Raw genomic sequence first — 17,776 nt, 5'->3', positions numbered from 1 at the left:
CAGGGGTGCTACTATAGATTTTGGGCCCCATGAAAGTGTATCTTTTTGGGCCCTCAACCCAGAACAATCCAATTATATTTGAAAATATTTAGGTCCTCTATGAATCAGGGGCCATTGGAATTGTCCTAACTCCCTCTCACCTCACCGTACAGTGACCCTGCTCCTGCTTCCTCTTCCCAAGGCACGGTAAACTCACTCCTTACGATTTCCGTTGCATGATGACAGAACTTGGTGATGATTTTGTTGCCGAAACGAAGCTGTTGCTTAAGATCTGATCTCATCATACGTCAGTGTTTAGTAAGTGAAGACCCATTTTGTAGCGCATTGAAAAGTTGCCTTTCATTACATTATTGGATATTTATTCTAAGTGAAGTATATTTTTTATGGTCAGACAGTCCCTGGAGCAATTGAAGGTTAAGGGCCTTGCTCAAGGGCCCACCAGAGAAATCATTCTGCCACTCCTGGGATCTGAACCGCCAACCTTCTGATCACAACTTCTGACCAGTGACCTTCTTACCTTCTCAGGCACACCTAACTTGCTAAGGCATAGACTGCCCCCACTGGTTTTACTAACCATAATAATATTGGTACCAGTTTACAATAACTACACTTAAAAGGGTTATGAATAGTTTAAAATCACATTATTAATTTGTAACGCTTTGTAAATCAATAGACAATTATAATAGAATTATAATGCAATTTTTTCATTAATAAATTACTATAATTTATGTGACGAAAGAGAACCTTATTGTAAAGTAGTGCCAAAAAATGACAAAATCTACAGGCATTAATACATAATAAATCAAGTACACTTATGCACTCATATATGTATATTTACAATTAATAATACCAATAATGATAGCGACATAAAAATATGCAATGAATCCCTCCATTCCACTTCGACAGCTGTTTTCTTTCATTTTCTCAGATATCCCCACAATTTCATTTATAAAGCCATCATACTATGAGTGTACCATTGTCGAACCTTCAAACAAAGCTTAAAAGATACAAATTCTTATTACTTCCAACCCAACGAGATTCTGCATGTGATTTTAATCTTGTGTGGCCTCATCAGGGCTGCAGAGAGATTCTCCATCTGGGGTTTTGACTTTTTGAGAGCATGTTTCTGCAGCACAGATGTAGATGGGTGCGACTGTGACACTCGGTGACACTGCTGGCATTTTCAATAGCTGTGTCACATGCTACAGCTGCACTGACCACTGTGACAGCAGTCTTGGGGCTTTACAGATGCGCTGTAGTCTGACTAGAAACTGCCACGTCTTAATAGCAGCTCAAATACTATTTATCCAAGAGAGTTCCTGGCTATTTTATGAGCAATGGGACAAAAACAAATTGTGTAGTCCTACAAACACAGGGATTACAACTATAACTGAACTGGATCACTATCAAAAACATTGGAGATCAAGAAGTTTAATTTCAAAAATACTGTGTTGGGTCTTGAGATCTGAGGAATGACATCTGGGTCATCTTAAACAGCCAGCATAGTCCTGCAGCGCTGAGAGTGAAGCTTATTAAAGACTGAAAAAAGGTGCTACAGCAAGTAGGTTTTCCACAGCCATTGTGAAAGGCAGCCAGCGCAGTTGTTCAACCTGTCCAGCAGGTGATGACCTGTATGCAGATTAAAAGAGATCGAAGTATTGTAGGCCTGATTATTTCTCACATATTCATCCCTATTTTCCATCTATCTAATAACCACTTCCTTATTTTTTTCTTGAGAAACTGTGGTAAAGTAAAAGGGGAAAGTATAGGTTAAGTCACTGAAAGCATTGAGGGGTACTAAAAACCTAAATCACTATAGCTCACAGATTTGATTAAGATGCCCTAGGAAGCACATGGCAAATGAAGTAAAGGGACCCTAAGCAGGAAAGAGGATCACGCTTTCAGAGTAAACCCAGAATTCCACAACAGTGAGTGTAATTCACTGGTATTTTGCCAGAAATGCTTTGCGTGAGAGTTATGGGAACATCTACTGAGTCTGCTTGCTATTAAGAGATTATGAACACAGGCGTGCGAGCGCTGATCCACAGCTTCAGATGCTAATTAAATGATTTATTTATATACACACTTTTATACAAATCAATTAATAAAAAACAGTAAAAATATTTACAATCATGCATTAGTAATTCATAAGCGTTATGAGAGGGCATTCTGGGGAAAAGGCAGCAGACATGCAAGTACTTTGGTTTGAGTTGAAAGGTAGTGTTGATTGAAGCTGGAGCGGCAACCCTAAGAGTAGCAGCTGTCAGCATGAAGTCAGGGCATCAGTAATCATTTACACTGCAATATTGACGTTCACATTTTACAAGGAAATATGAATGCCTGTCCATACATGTTCATTATCAAAGCATACTAGCATTGGATCACTAACAGGAAGAGCAGGTTTTTTTGTGTTTTTTAATTGTCTAACACTGTATAAAGAAATGTTAATTGTTAGTTGATGGATAAATGAACTCTTTATTTAAACCCAAAATTAAAAATACAAGTCAATGCTTTCTGAGTTACAAAAGTGATATTTAAAAGACATACATTTTTAGTGTGAACGAGTATATGCTTGCTACAAAGCAACTGTGTGTGACAAAAACTGGGATTTGCAGCGATACACCTTGCTAACATGTGTCTACACGTCTTTAATGGTGCATATCTTGCATTATCTCCAACAGGTCAGTGTGAATAGCTTTATGCTAGTAAGATATCCCGGAACTGAAATGTTCATTGCAGTATAAGCAAAACAAAAGTGCAGACTCTAGGCAGAAATTTAGTGAAACACTAAGTTTTAGCCAAAAAAAAAAAAAAACTATGTAACAGACAGGGAGAATAAGGGCATTTAACTGATACTGCACAATGTCCCCTCTATTAGCAAGAGGGCACTTTAGATACCAGTCCAAAAATACTGTGAAGTGTAACAGCACAGGGGTGGTAGAGAAACACCTTCTGATTCTTCCAGATCAAAGAGGGGCTACATTGCATCCAGCAAAGGCACTGTAGGGATTGTGAATTTTTGCTGAAGATGCTTAGATTTTACTGCAGGGGGCGCCTCTCGCCTCTCACTGAGGCCTGTAGCCACTGACCTGCGCCATATAGGATCTGGTAGGGATCATAGTCTCATTGGGGAGCAGATTCTCCGTGACTGGCCCATTGGACTGGGACGTGTCCTCCACAGAGCAGAAGTCCAGGGAGCCCCCCTCCACAGTCTCTGTTGGGCTGTCCTCATCCACTGCCCACGGCCGCCTGAAGTAAAGGTTGCTGGAACGCCTGTGGCCAAACAGATGCCCGCAGCCATCCTGCCCGGAGGGGTCATCCGGCCGCTCCTCACTCTCCAGGAGTGGCTGGGTGGACTCGGAGCGGGCGAAGGCTGGGGGTGGGGCAGAGGGGGTCTGGCCCTTGTAGCCGCTGACCAACACGGAGGAGTACTGCACGGTGCTGGCGGTTGTCTGGCCAGAGTCACCCTCGTCGCAGTCTGACACGCTCTGCCTGGGGGACGACATGCAGGAGGAGCCACCGATGCCGCTGCTGTGCTCGTCCGACATGTACTTGTCCTTCTTCAGGTGCAGTGAGGCCTTGTCCTCCTCGGCCACCGGCTTGTCGAACACGTCAACCTCGACCACGCTCACATCTGTCATGCTGCCTTCCTTCGGAGTATCCGGCTGAGGTAAGAACCCAAGTGGGGTAGGGGGCGGGGGTGTCAATTCACAGACACTTCCAACTTCTCAAGCATCAGCTACTTACACGAAAGCACCCCTAGTACCCCACTAACTTTAAATGAGAGATATTTGATTTATGATGGGATATGGAATGTCATCTCCATGGTACACCGGCACACCAGCATCCTCAACAAAACATCAGATATCAATAGCATAATTGGATAACAATAATAATCAGATAACAAATATCAGAACAGAACAGAATATATAACAGAATGCCTTTATTGTCACTGTACAGGCCGCAAGTATAATAGATTTCAATCACTTACTTTAGTTGGAAAATCAGGTGTCCAGTTGGCAATGGTGCTGTTGGAAGGGTCAGGAACCTGGGGCCAGATACGCTTCTTGATCCTTTACACAAAGGGTGACAGTGACAAACATTATGCTACCTGTCCAACCAAGGAAGACTCTAGCCCTCTAACGCAAATCCTGCAGCTGTGAGCTCTAGATAAGAAGCTAATTGACAGACCGCATCTGCTCTAGCCTTAGTAAATCTGTACATCATTGCAACCCTCTACTGAATAAGAAGTTATGTAATAAGCATGAATGAACTGCATACATGGCACATCAGATAACAGAAGGATTTGCTTAATTATCTGAATACATGTACTGTGAAAGCAAAATATGATCCTCAGTGAAAATTCACTCGAACTCGATGTCGTGCACAGAGGTCACTAAGTAGCGTGGACTCACACTGTATGCTTGTTGATGCAGATGGCCACGATAATCACGGTCAAAAACAGAAAGCCAATGCAAACACTCACAACAATGGCTTCCACTTCCCCTCGCCCTGAAACGACAGGACATGCGTTAGTTCACGTGGCGACTACAGCACCTCCTTAGAGGAGAGGAACAGAAACTGGACAGGCCAATGACCAAAAGACCTTGATACTTGGTAACGTCAACACTGCTGGAGAAATGGTGTTTTTATAACGGCACTCACCATACAATGAAGTGCCAAATGTAAAGTCAGAGCCATTTGTAGACCCCATGACCGTCGATGCCATGATACACAGAACATATTTGCTGTTTTTCTTGAGAGAGCCCAGTTCGTATGAATGTATTTCAGGCCCAAGGGATACAGCTGGAAAATAAATGCATCTTATTACACTTACTATTTTTAAGGTTGAAAACCAGACATTTAAAAATCGATGAAAGTTAGAAGTATATTACATTACAAGGACAGAGGGGATGGACTTTAACATATTTTAACATTTTAGTCTTTTACGTGGTGTAACTAAATCACAATTACAAATATAGGTTCAAAGTTTAACAATGTTTCAAGTCGGTGCTTATATTACACTGGTCATAACTGGAAAACTGAACAGAGATGACCCATTCTTGACAAAAAACCATACACTGTGAGCTTCACAAAGCTGGAATTTATGGCAAGGTTTCATTCAGAAAGTACTCGTATCCAAGGCCAAAATCTGGACTTCTGAACAAAAGGAAGGGTAACATGGGGTGACAGCAGGATGGGTTTATGTTTGAAGAAATCCCACAATGACTTTATCTGTCATTAGGTCTGATGATTGCTCTGCAAGGTCACATAATGGCCAAGAAATATGGGACCATCTACAGGACCATGGCTACCCTACACTGCAAACACAGGTCCCTAATGACTCCCCCATATTCCAAGATAATAATGTCTCCATTCACATTACAAAAAACTTCGACAGGTTTCATGAACACCAGGAGGAGCTCAAACGCTTTCCGTGACCTCGCTATTAATCAGCTCTAAACAATCACTGGACTTTAATTGGAAGTTCTGGAGCACAGAGTGTGAAGTAAATTTTCATCTCCTCCATCCCTCAAAAGAACTTGAGGCTTTTCTTGGAGAATGGTCCAATATCTCTAACACAAAGGTCAAGGCTTCCATTCCATGGTTGGCCCTGCTCCTTAGTATAAATATCAAACATCTAATATTACAGGCATTTCCATTCCTATGTCCTGTATTAATCCTGTATTAATCCTTTACATGAGTTACTTAAAAGTAGACAAGTATATTATGGAAGCCATGTGGGCCAACAAGACCATTTCAGAATTTAGTCAGGGCAATTTAGTCAGGGCATTTGGCAAAACAAAAACTTGAAAACTAACAATATCCAAGAAATGTTGACTTACACTTTTCAACACCGTCGTCATTCAGCTCTTTGTAAAATACCGTGTAGCCTGTGATAAACCCATTCTGGTGGTCCAGTGGGATTTCTGGCCACTCGAGCTGAACTTCATGTTTCCCTGTGCTTTTCACTTTGATCACAGGGCCATGTGATGGAGCTGAGTGAGAGAAATCAGGGTGAGGAAAACTCATGACTAACCCTGTGTGGATGTGCTCTCTGCACCAGTAGAAGTTAGTGATGGCTAAATGAAGCTTCATGAGCTATTTTTTGACCCCAGTAGATGGTGATCTTGGATTGCTTCAGGGCACGCTTCGGGGCATGCTTTGAGCCTTTTTTTGAACAAAGAGCACCATCTAGTGGGGTCAGAAAATACAGCAAGTGGTTCATGAAGCTTCAATTGGCCATCACTAAGGGAAGCTTTACCAGCCCATGGCAGCCCTAACCATTTATGTCAGGAAAGAAGAAACTGACAATGCAATTTCAAAAATGTGATGTAACTAAGATCCATATCTTATAGGTGGATTCCATGTGGTCCTTTCAACATCTGAATATCAGATACATGGAGTGATTTCAATTTCTACATTAAACGCTAACCCAATTGCTTTCTCGTGCATCTAAAACAGAGTGTACACAGCAATAAGCACAGGTGTCATTTGAAACCATTAAGGCAGTAATCCTGGGGGCGCTGAAGAAGGAAAGCAGGTCACTCGTACCTTTCTGCTTGAGGTATGCTTGTATAGTGCGGGGTGTCCCAGGAACTGAATCATATATTGGATAAACAGAGACACTGTAACGTTTGAATGGCTGAATGTCTCCTTGAAAAGGAAAGAAAGCTAAAAGTTACATTTTGGCTACAACACAATATATAGTTATAATAAATAAAGTAGTAAGTTTAAAAATGCTTAAATTTGCTTTCAAATGTATTGGCATTACATTTTTAAATAATCATAGCCAGGTATTACATCTAAACAAGCCCAACAAGCAGACATTCCATCCACAAAAGGGCAAAGCACCCACCCCCACCTTTGAGGGTCGTATTTCTTGCTTCCCTTGGTTCTTGCTGCCAGTCGCCCTTTCCATCGCTGATGGACACCCACTCGATCATGAACCTGCTAGGTCTCCGTTTCACGTTTTTGCTAATCTTCCATTTTACCATCAGCTTACCATCCACAGGCACGCAGTCCACACTCTCGACGGGTTGTTTATACTCTAAGACACCAAAGAGTGATAATCCTCAGATCAAACCGTTCATGAGCATGTCACTGGCCCAAATCCACCCATTCACCCAAACTGTATACAAAGAAGATACTGATCTGCTACAAGTCACTCAAGTTATATATTATCATGAATTACTTTTTTAAACATGAAATATGTGGTACTACACACCCTTGTTCACTGTTAACGTTGCCTTAGGAGAGACTCCCACTGAGTTATAAGCAGTCATGGTTACTCTGATGGCGTCTTTTGGCAACAAGTACTCGTGTCCCACTGTTTCAAATGTTTCTTGTCTGAAGTCAGCTTTTTCAATTGTGACGTTATATGTCAGTATCACTCCATTTGACTGGCTGGGTTCCTGGGGTTGTGAAACAGGGGGAAATCACACTTAATAGCAAATTCCAGTTTAAACAGCAAAAAGGTCATAAAAGTAACTAACCAGGTATGAGTGTTTGTGTGTTTCCTGTTGCCTTACCTTCCATAGCAGTTTCACAAGCGCCGGGGCATCGCCTTCAGATGGAGTTAACACTTTCCACAAATTTGGTTCATTTGAGGGTGCTAAGTAATAAATAGATTTGGAGATTTGAAAGAAGTATATATACTGTACGAAAAGCAGGCATATTACATTCAGAAGCAAAACACATACAGAGGAATGGATACATTTTACAATAATTAAAAACAGCCTTGCTTTGCTGGTATATTATGAGGCTCAATATAATTTAGGCTTTCAGAGATGTTACTGACTGTCCACAGGGTTAGGGTTAGTATAGTGTGACGTGATATAATAGGACTTTCACAGAGGTTACTGACTAGCTTCGGGGGTCTTGGCTGTAACATTGCCACTCCATTCACTCCAAAGTCTGTTGTCCTCAGATTTCTTGCAGTACATCTGAACAACGTAGTCAGTGAAGGGCATGAGACCCTGAAGCCTAAAAGAGTTTGCATTTCCAGCAATTTCGCTCGATGGGACCTAAAATACATATCGGACATTCAAAGTATTAAGAAAAAATGATTAAAGTATGACTATATACTGTAACAATTTTGATTCAAGTTAGCCTAAAATGACAAATATACACATCTTTCATATATGCTGAACTTGTTACCTCGTTCCATCTAGTGGATCCATTAACACAATAACGAATGATGTAGTGCAAGGCTGCGAAGTAATCGTGGCCAAAAGACTGACGTATGGGGGATTTCCATTGAACCATCATCGTATTTGGAAGATTCTTCTCTGGTGTCAATCTGATATTTTCCGGGGGGCTCGGTTTGACTGTAAAACAGAACAAACACACTCAGCACAACTTTCACACACAGCGCAGCTCAAAGTTGTATCATAATCTTAACTACTTACTGATATCTACCACATCCAGCTTCAACGTGTCTGAGTTGACTGTTCTCAGGAGATTATTTACTCTGACCCATATAGTAACCGTCAGATAAAATGGGGTGCTTTCGAAACGTATAGTTCCGTTCCTTTCACCAGCTGTGGCACAACGCTCAGGATTATCAAGTCTGAAATCAGAAATGGGAGAAATTTCAACTTCACCATTCTCCTGCAAAACCACCACACGTCAGAATAATGGTTGGCAAGAAGCTTGTTATTAAGTCAAATGTGTCAGATGAACTACGATGTACTAAGAAATTCTTGGATCTCAGCTAAAACAACATTTTTTCCTATGGCACCGATGAGCTTATGGTTACATGGTTAGAGACTTTGAAAACTGATTTTGAGTATCACCTTCTCTATTAAGAATATACAGTACATTTCCCTGGCAAACTGAACAGCCTTAGGCACATTTTTTAAGGGCAACCTTGGAGCACGTTTCTCAGGTTAACCATTCTGGATCGACATGTACAGTTGAAACGAAAAGTTTACATACACTGTATAAAAAGACATATAACTTTTTTTTTTTCCTTACTGTCTCATATTAAATCATACAAAACCCTTTCAGTTTTAGGTCCGTTCGGATTCCCAAAATAATTTCTATTTGCTAAATGTCAAAATAATGTGTGAGAGAATTTTTTAGAGATTTTTTTATTACTTTCTTCAAAGTCAAAAGTTTGCATGCATTTGCTTAGTATTAGGTAGAATTGCCTTTAAACTGAATGACTTGACGCAAACGCTATGGGTACCCTTCCACAAGCTTCTCACAACAGTTTAATGGAATTTTGGCCAATTCCTCCTGACAGAACTGGTGTAATTGAGTCAGGTTTGTAGGCCGCCTTGCTCTCACACGTCTTTTCAGCTCTGACCACAAATTTTCTATGGAATTAAGATCAGGGCTTTGTGATGGCCACTCCAAAACATTGACTTTGTTGTCCTTAAGCCACTCTATAACCAATTTTGCAGTATGCTTAGGGTCATTGTCCATTTGGAAGACCCATTTGCGCCCAAGCTTTAACTTCCTGGCTGATGTCTTGAGATGCTGCTTCAATATTTCAACATACTGTTCTTTCTTCATGATGCCATCTATTTTGTGAAGTGCACCAGTCCCTCCTGCAGCAAAACACCCCCACAACATGATGCTGCCACCTCCGTACTTCACAGTTGGGATGGTGTTCTCAGGCTTGAAGGCTTCCCCCTTTTTCCTCCAAATATGACGATAGTCATTATGGCCAAACAGTTCAATTTTTGTTTCGTCAGACCACAGGACATGTCTCCAGAAATTAGGGTCTTTGTCCCTGTGTGTATTTGCAAAGTGTAATCTGGCTTTTTTATGTCGCTTTTGGAGTAATGGAGTAGCCTTTCAGCGCATGTCGGTACAGGACTCGCTTCACTGTGGATAGTGATACACTCTTACCAGCTTCAGCCAGCATCGTCACAAGGTCTTTTGCTTTTGTTCTGGGATTGATACGCACATTCCACACCAAAACACGTTCATCTCTTGAATTCAGGAGCCGTCTCCTTCCTGAGCGGTATGATGGTTGGACATTCCCATGTTGTTTATACTTGCGTATAATTGTTTGAACAGATGAACGTGGCACCTTCAGGCATCTGGAAATTGCTCCCAAGGATGAACCAGTCTTGTGGAGGTCCACAATTCTCTTCCTGATGTCTTGGCTGATTTCTTTAGACTTTCCCATGTTGTCACAAAAGGAAGCAGTGTGTTGAGGTGTGCCTTTAAATACATCCACAGGTGTGCCTCCAATCAACTCAAGTGGTGTCAGTTAACCTATCAGACGCTTCCAAAGCCATGACATCATCATCTGGGCTTTCCCAAAAGGCATAGTAACCTTAGTGTATGTAAACTTTTGACTTTGAAGAAAGTAATAAAAAAAATCTCTGTGGAAGTGGAAGAAATGCTAAAATATACTCCATTTGCATGTTTTTAGAATAATTGTAAATTGTCACAGTTCCACAGTACTGGTATATTATTATTATTAATTATAATAATAATAATAATAATAATAATAACATATTTGTACAGCAGCTTTCACACATACATGTAGCCCAAAGTGCTTTATAGAAATGATAAAATTGGTTTAAGATAACGAGACAAAAGAAATGAAATGTAACAAGAGGAATACCTACATCAAAAAGTAAATGAATAATCAGAGAATAAAATAGTAGTACAAAAAAGATATAAAAGATAATATGATTAAACAAGATTAAAACAAAAGCAGATGTACAATAGGATCCAGTTAGTAAATGTGCAGTAGATAAGTGCAGTATGATATATGAATGGATAACAACTTGCAGCAAATAAAAGGAGAATAAGATTATACACGGTAGAGAAAAGCAAAGCAGAAGTATGAACATAGTCAGTACAGAATGAAGATTAGCTTTAGAGTTACTAATGACTCTACATAGACCGAGAACTTACTTTATGTAGCATAATTGATAAGTTGTTTGTAGAAGATAACTGGCTGCACCGGGGTCCCACGTGCAAGTCATAACAGACAACTCTTTGTTGACATCTTGGCTCAAGATACATGATAGATTTTCAGGTTTCTTGGGGGGATCTAAAGCAAAATGACACTGTTAATGCAAAATGGTTCACAGCTAATAGGAATAGACTGAAATAAAATTAATGAAACATACCCTGATCACACAGAAGCGGGATGTTGCACCCCTATCCTAAACAGACAGTCTGAAAACTGCTAATACAGACACGTGTTTGCATCATTCTGCCCCTCCAGGTAAATGACGAGAAACTGAACACACTATTCTGATACACACTATCCTTGTACTACTGTTTTTTTCCCCCAGTGACAGCCAAAAAATAAATAAAAACTCAAGTGAAAGTGAGAACTTGGGACACAAACTTACAACCCACTTTGAAGAATATTCCATGCACATTTTTGGGATGTTTGTATGACAGCAGTTGAGTATAGATGTTGCATTTCAATGGCTGCTTCAGGTCCTTGGTGACGGTCACCATGAGGCTGACGGCCGAATTGTTAATTTTGGTGTAATACTTTTTGTCCACAGTCTCGTTCCCGAACTGCCAGTAGATGTCATCGGCAGTAGCTTGGGCAAGGCCAGATTCATACAGGACACAGGTGGCAGTGAATTCTTTGCCGATTTCTAGCCCGGGGGACTCAGGTACAATTGTGCCAAGGTGGAAGTCAGAGGAAGCTAAAAATGTTTATTGGATTGAAGGGAAGAGAAATATTCATACACAATCTGACAGGAGCGGTTTGTGACACTTTCAATAATATAAAAAAAATAAAAAATCCAAAAATCGAGAAAATTCATATTAAATCCAAACATGCATACGAGAATGAGTAAGTCCCTGGTTTACAATAAGATTACAGCAGTTCACAGTAAATTACTTTTAAATAACTTACATGCATGACAACAGGCTGCACAAAAAATGGAGAAAAGCAGCAATACTGCATAATGGCGGTCCATCCTGCTTGGGATCACCATCTACAAGACATCAAACATTGAATCAAGTCAAAACACACAGACCACTCTAGCTCCCAACCTCAGCCCTGACAAGCTCTCAGCTGCTTTCCCTAGACAAATAAAGCAGAGATCAGAGATGGCAGGCAGCCGCCATTACTGTGACTAAGGGCTTCCCTGGAAAAACTACTAAAGAAATGTGGAGCACCTTCAGTTTGAGATCCCCACTGTGTTAATCAAGTGCTGGCTATCATTCAAGTTGGCTGAAAGCCCACTGCTCTGTCAAGCCTCTCTAGACAAACAGGACAACACAAAAACTGCCAAACAATCAAACAATAAGCATGTTCCTTTAAATCTGTTGTTGTTTTTTAACATTCTATGTACAAAAAAATGACTAAGTACAAAATCACAACCTGAGTATTACAATTATTAAAAGAATCTGTGCTTGCTTTTAGTAAATGAGCTCGTTTTCCTGTCTGACTCAGTCTTTCAATACATGTACTTGATTTCAAAATCTAGTCTTACCACTTCCCAAATCAGACTTTCACTTCACAATGGCATTTATTAAATAACAGAATTATTCCATAATAAGCCATGGGAAAAATGTTTTATACATTTAAGCCAGAAACTATGACTCTTAAGTTATTCTTTGCTCCACAAGAAGAAAAGAATAAATCATAAAACTCAACACACATAGTAAGCTTGTCATGCCAAAACTGAATCACTGCTACTTCTAACAGATAGAAAAAAAAGAAAAGAAAAGGAATCTCCAACTGTCTGAAGCAACATCTTAGGGTGTTTTCACACTTTAAAGCTGATAGAAGCTGACTTGATGCGTTTCCTATGCAAAATGAGCCATATGTGAACGCTCCAAAAGAACTCAGACCCTCAAAAAGCAAACAGGCAATGTGAATCCAAAGAGAACAGAGGTCTTTTTCTCTTGGTCCACTTTCTGTTCGATGAGTTTGGTTCATGTGAAAACACCCTTAGAAACGCACAGAATATGGTAAACAAGATTCCAAATATACACACTACATTAATTAAACTGGTTACACTGAACCAAACACAGTGCTGATGACTCCATACTACTCAGTTACATATTAGCATTAAATCAAGTGTCTTAATGATATTATAATGAAGAAAAATATCAGAACAGATCCACAGGGAGCTGTGCTCAAATTATTTTCCAGTGAGTCACTCCTTAAGATGAAACTTATGAAATGGAAATTAAACTAAAATGAAACTTAAATATGTTAAATATGATATTGATCAAGTGATACCCAGCTTGGGTAAATGAGATGTTTAATATACACTGAAAGCTGCCATAATTTAACGCGACTCAGTTGATCTGCAAGCTATGCATCTTTAAACACCATCGTATCGCATTTCCTAATGTTTTATCACCATCATGCCGTGTCTTCTGCACCAGCACAACAAACCATTTTTTTATACTAATGCAAACCTCACATTCCAACACATATGTGGAGCAAAGCATGCATAGCCTGCAGAAATATTATATTATTTTAGCAAGAGAGGAAGCTCAGTTTACATTCATATACTATACAGGTCACCTAAAAATATCATCACAACATATAACCTGTATAGCATAAGCAATATAAATGTCACAGCATATTTTTAAAGATACTTAACTGAAAATTACTTACAGCTTTCTCATTTTTATTTCTTTTAAAATCTGTCTGTGGTTGCTCCCAATACTCATTTTTAAAAAGTTTTTAAATATGGTTAAATTGGATAAGTTCTTGTTTTGACACTTTTGTTTGAATCTGGACCAAATCACTTTAAGATGTTACAAGCCTGTCAATAACCAATTATAATACTACATGACATGATTCTTGCAGAAACTTCCAGGTGTCTGTGTGAAACTAACAGCATGCTGCAATAAAACAATTATCAGCATTACTTACATGGAGGAGTAAGACCCTCCTTGCAAAGGCAAAAGCATAAAATCAACAACAAAACACAGGCTTCTGCTAATGTGGGTGAGCTTTTTATCAAAGATGGCATTGCATCATGTGATTGTTCTGAAATAATGCATGACAATGTGACAAAACGGTCACTATTCACACCCAGCCCCCATATTCACAACACGCGCACACACACACACACACACACACACACACACATACGCACACACACGCACACACACGCACACACACGCACACACACGCACACAGGTTTGTAATTCTCTCTCCATTCATTTCTATGGGGAAAACACTAATCCCAACATGACGACCTTAACCCCTACCCAGCCCTAACCTTACCAATAAGTAACCAAACAAAATAAGAGACTTTTGGCTTTTTTAGTTTTTTGATTGCATTCACAGAACTTTGCGGGGACCTGAAAAATAGTCCCCACAACATCAGGTAACAGGTTATCACACTGTGGGCAACACTTGGTCTCCACAATGTACTATAAACATAATCCACACACACATTCTCATACACACACATGTTTGTAATTATATCTTTGTGGGGACTCTCCATTAATTTCTATGGGGAAAACAGTAATCCCAACACGATGACCTTAATCCATACCCAGACCTAACCTTACCAATAAGTAACCATACCAATAAGTAACCAAATACAAGACTTTTGGCTTTTTTTTTTGTTTTTTGATTGCATTCACAGATATTTGTAGGGACCTGAAAAATGGTCCCCATAATGTCAAAATAACAGGTTTTTATGACATTGTGGAGAACACTTGGTCCCCACAAAGTAATATAAACATAATCCACACACACAGTCTGCAGTTTACAAGTATCTGTTTCGCTGTTCTCGGCGTGGCACAAACTGAAAAAGCTCTTGCCACTTGCCCAGTACAGTTTCATGCTCACTTCCTAGCAATATATGGCTGGTGCATTTTCACACAGGTTTTAGGGGCTGGAGTCACTGCACTGCAACAGTATATCTAAAGGAAACAGAAATGTATGACTGGCTGCCCAGGGCAATGGAAACCCACTGAGAGATATCTGTCAGCGTCAGGTCTGCTATTTTTAAATCCAGATTCCCATTGACACATGGATATTTTGGAGTTGTGCCGCATGATTCTGAAAAAGTACATTTAAAAAAACTGTTCAGATAGACATTTTTATGCAATGCTGTAGCCGAAAAACAGCAGGCGGGCGGGTGGCAGGAAATCCAGAGAATAGGATGTTATGGGGTGTCGTCTTTCTGGAAGATACATGCACACACATGCATACACATACACAATTGGTCTGCAGTCCTTGAACTAAGCCAGCAAGACCCACTTCCGGGACAAGCAATACAACAAATTTATCAGTCAAGCAAAAAAATCGAAGCAGTGTTTTCCTGACAATACAAAGCAGAACAGAATTAAAGGTGAAAGTGTTCAGATTTTAATAATCTCGTAAGCACAACTTCAAGGCAGGTTCATCTTCTGTTACTTGATGTAGAAGATGAAAGGGAAACTTTAAGTTGTTTGCAATTATTTAAATCTATTTCAGCGCACACACGCGCGCGCGCGCGCGCTCTCTCTCTCACACACATAGTGAAAAGTGCTAAATCAAATTTCCAGATAAAGATAAAACCACAGCGCTCGATTAGCACATGTGATTGTCAAGGTACAGCAATATTAGTTTGCTGTAAGATTCAGGACTGGTCGCTGTCGCCCGTGTGAAGCATAACACATAATCTAGACGGTCTGAGGCACTAAGCCCAGATGAACGGTGAAATCACAGACCTCCCGGCCTTGATCATCGTATTATCCGAATTGAAAAGAAAGGTAACATGTTAAGTAACTACCCCCAGTTATTGTCCCAGCCAGACAGACATTTTATTTATTTATAACTAACCTCCATTATGATAAATAAATCCCCAGGTAGCGCAAAACAATTTACAGTACATTTGTTTACTGTAAAGCATTAATTTTATTTTAGACACATTCGTGTGTATCCCAGCTCAGACTTGTGCCACTAATTATTAACCAAAATGACTTTTTTTAAAAAAACAATAGGCTAGGTAGGTAAAGCCAGGTAAGCTAGCCAGCTACTTTGATGTAACTTACTAACCACAACAAACAAAATATATTTTTTCCTTACTTTTTCTAATGCAGAGAGAACAGACCACGATTGAGTTAAGTGGTGAGACTAGTTATTAGTTACTCTTTGCTGATTATCGTTACTAGATCTGAAGCCAGCGACCAGTGCTACGCAACTACATCAGCAGCTGCCAGAGGGTTTTACACGCCTAGATCCTCAAGAAGGCCTATCATTTAGTCAGGTTGACATGACACTACTGGTGATAGTTAAACACTTTAACTAGCAATTTATAACATCCATACACATCGCTAACAGTAACAAGGCGCACGCAGCCCGTCCCCGCGGACGCCTAACAAGTCATGAAAAGGTAAAGGCTCACCTTTCCGCGTTACTTGCACGAATATGACGTAGCTTTACACATAAATCCGACGCTTATACTGGCCGATTACATTATTCCATTTTTGTTTCTATTATTTCTTATCGTAGACACTTCGCTAACATGTTCGAGCGCCTTCGGCCCAGTGGGTTGTGTGTGAGTCATGGGACCCGGCGGTGAGCGATTGGTTGCTTCGGCTGTTAGTCAAGACATCCGGTGACGTTGCAGAGGCTGCACGCGATTGTTCCCGTAAGTCTCCGCCCCGTTCATAAAAAATGTAAAGAAAAAAAATCTGCGTTCAATGCGTGAGTAATTTGGAGCACAGGTCGTAGTCGTATTGTAAAGCCGGATTAAAGCAGAAAAGTTATATATTTTCATAACATGCGCAAATATACTCCATATGCATTTCAGTGAAGTTTTGCCACTTGTTTTACACAGCAGTGCCGTCTCGCGTTAAACACAAAGACGTACGTAATCTGAAGACATTTTCGGTACAGTGTACAGTTAACATACATGGTGAAAACTAATAGCAAAGCTTTATTTGCCAATAATAAGATTGGAGGTTGCAGTTTGCTCGTAGCAAGCAAGCGGTTGTCCCATGCACTTGGTTAACTGATATAGATTTTTGACGCTGAAAACATCGTTCTTTATTTCATGTCACAGAAATAAATCCCGGTAGGCTATATAGCAAAGAAGGAAAATCCCACTTGAAATCCTGAAACGAAACTGACGATGAGTTACTGGAATACTGCGTCTTGGCACAAAATCAATTTCCTGGCATTCCGGTCACCGCTTTCCTTTAAACGCGAAATAAATGGAAGTCGTCCTGGAAATTTGAATTCTGTGGATAACACTTGATTTTTGTATGGTCGTAAGGAAATATAATTATTCTATTTTCTAATGTTGTTTTAAATATTTCCGTTTTATAGGAGATCTTAATGAATTCATATTAACTTTAAAGTAGTAAAAAAAATCACATCACAAACTAACATTTGTTTCAATTTATTTTCAGTAGAAACCAGTAAGGTTTTATATAAAATACATCAGTGTTCGGAACGAAAGACTGAGGACTATAAGTGGATTTTTGACTTACTCTTAATCCTGGGAAGGGAAAAACAACATATTATGGTCATCTTTGGAAGTCTTTCAGCCATTTTTACAGCTTTAATACTAATATTTATTACTGCTGTTTAGAAGCTTGCGGTAATACCCAGTTCCTTTAGCCAGCTACAAAGGAGAGGATACCCGTTAAGCCTAAAAATGCTGGGATGAGAATGTGCGCAGTGCCATTAATCTCTTCAAACTAAAACAACCATCCGCCCAACGTCCAACTCCTGAACCACGAGTGTCGCCGGGAGCTTGGATCTGGCAGCATAACGCACGAGGGAGATTATTTGTAGCAAATTATTTTCCTGCATCAGGGGATGGACGTTTTTTAGTATAATGTAAATATTTGGGGCATTTATAACAAC

The 17,776-nt window shown here is 39.9% G+C and overlaps 1 protein-coding gene across 3 annotated transcripts; it reads right to left on the bottom strand.

The window, feature by feature from the left end:
- Positions 1-2,049: 2,049 nt before the first annotated feature.
- Positions 2,050-16,487, bottom strand: il6st (interleukin 6 cytokine family signal transduce). 3 transcript variants are annotated; one of them, XM_072714817.1, is made up of 16 exons: positions 16,308-16,487; positions 11,852-11,933; positions 11,331-11,639; positions 10,885-11,023; positions 8,412-8,572; positions 8,161-8,330; positions 7,868-8,027; positions 7,533-7,615; positions 7,229-7,415; positions 6,860-7,051; positions 6,556-6,657; positions 5,847-5,999; positions 4,666-4,806; positions 4,416-4,512; positions 3,992-4,073; positions 2,050-3,665 (listed from the first exon to the last, which is right to left on the bottom strand). In XM_072714817.1, exons 2-16 carry the CDS (start codon positions 11,931-11,933, stop codon positions 3,066-3,068), a joined length of 2,658 nt encoding a protein of 885 aa, XP_072570918.1. In that variant the 5' UTR covers positions 16,308-16,487; the 3' UTR covers positions 2,050-3,065. The 3 variants fall into 3 exon arrangements, with proteins under 3 accessions (XP_072570918.1, XP_023649577.2, XP_072570919.1); XM_023793809.2 differs by having other exon boundaries at positions 6,866-7,051; XM_072714818.1 differs by lacking the exon at positions 11,331-11,639.
- Between the last annotated feature and the right edge of the window lie 1,289 nt (positions 16,488-17,776).

Source organism: Paramormyrops kingsleyae, chromosome 7 (genome assembly GCF_048594095.1).
Source record: "Paramormyrops kingsleyae isolate MSU_618 chromosome 7, PKINGS_0.4, whole genome shotgun sequence".
NCBI classification, from domain to species: domain Eukaryota; kingdom Metazoa; phylum Chordata; class Actinopteri; order Osteoglossiformes; family Mormyridae; genus Paramormyrops; species Paramormyrops kingsleyae.
The sequence above is the reverse complement of the archived record's forward strand: the minus strand, read 5'-3'. Positions and strand labels throughout refer to the sequence as shown.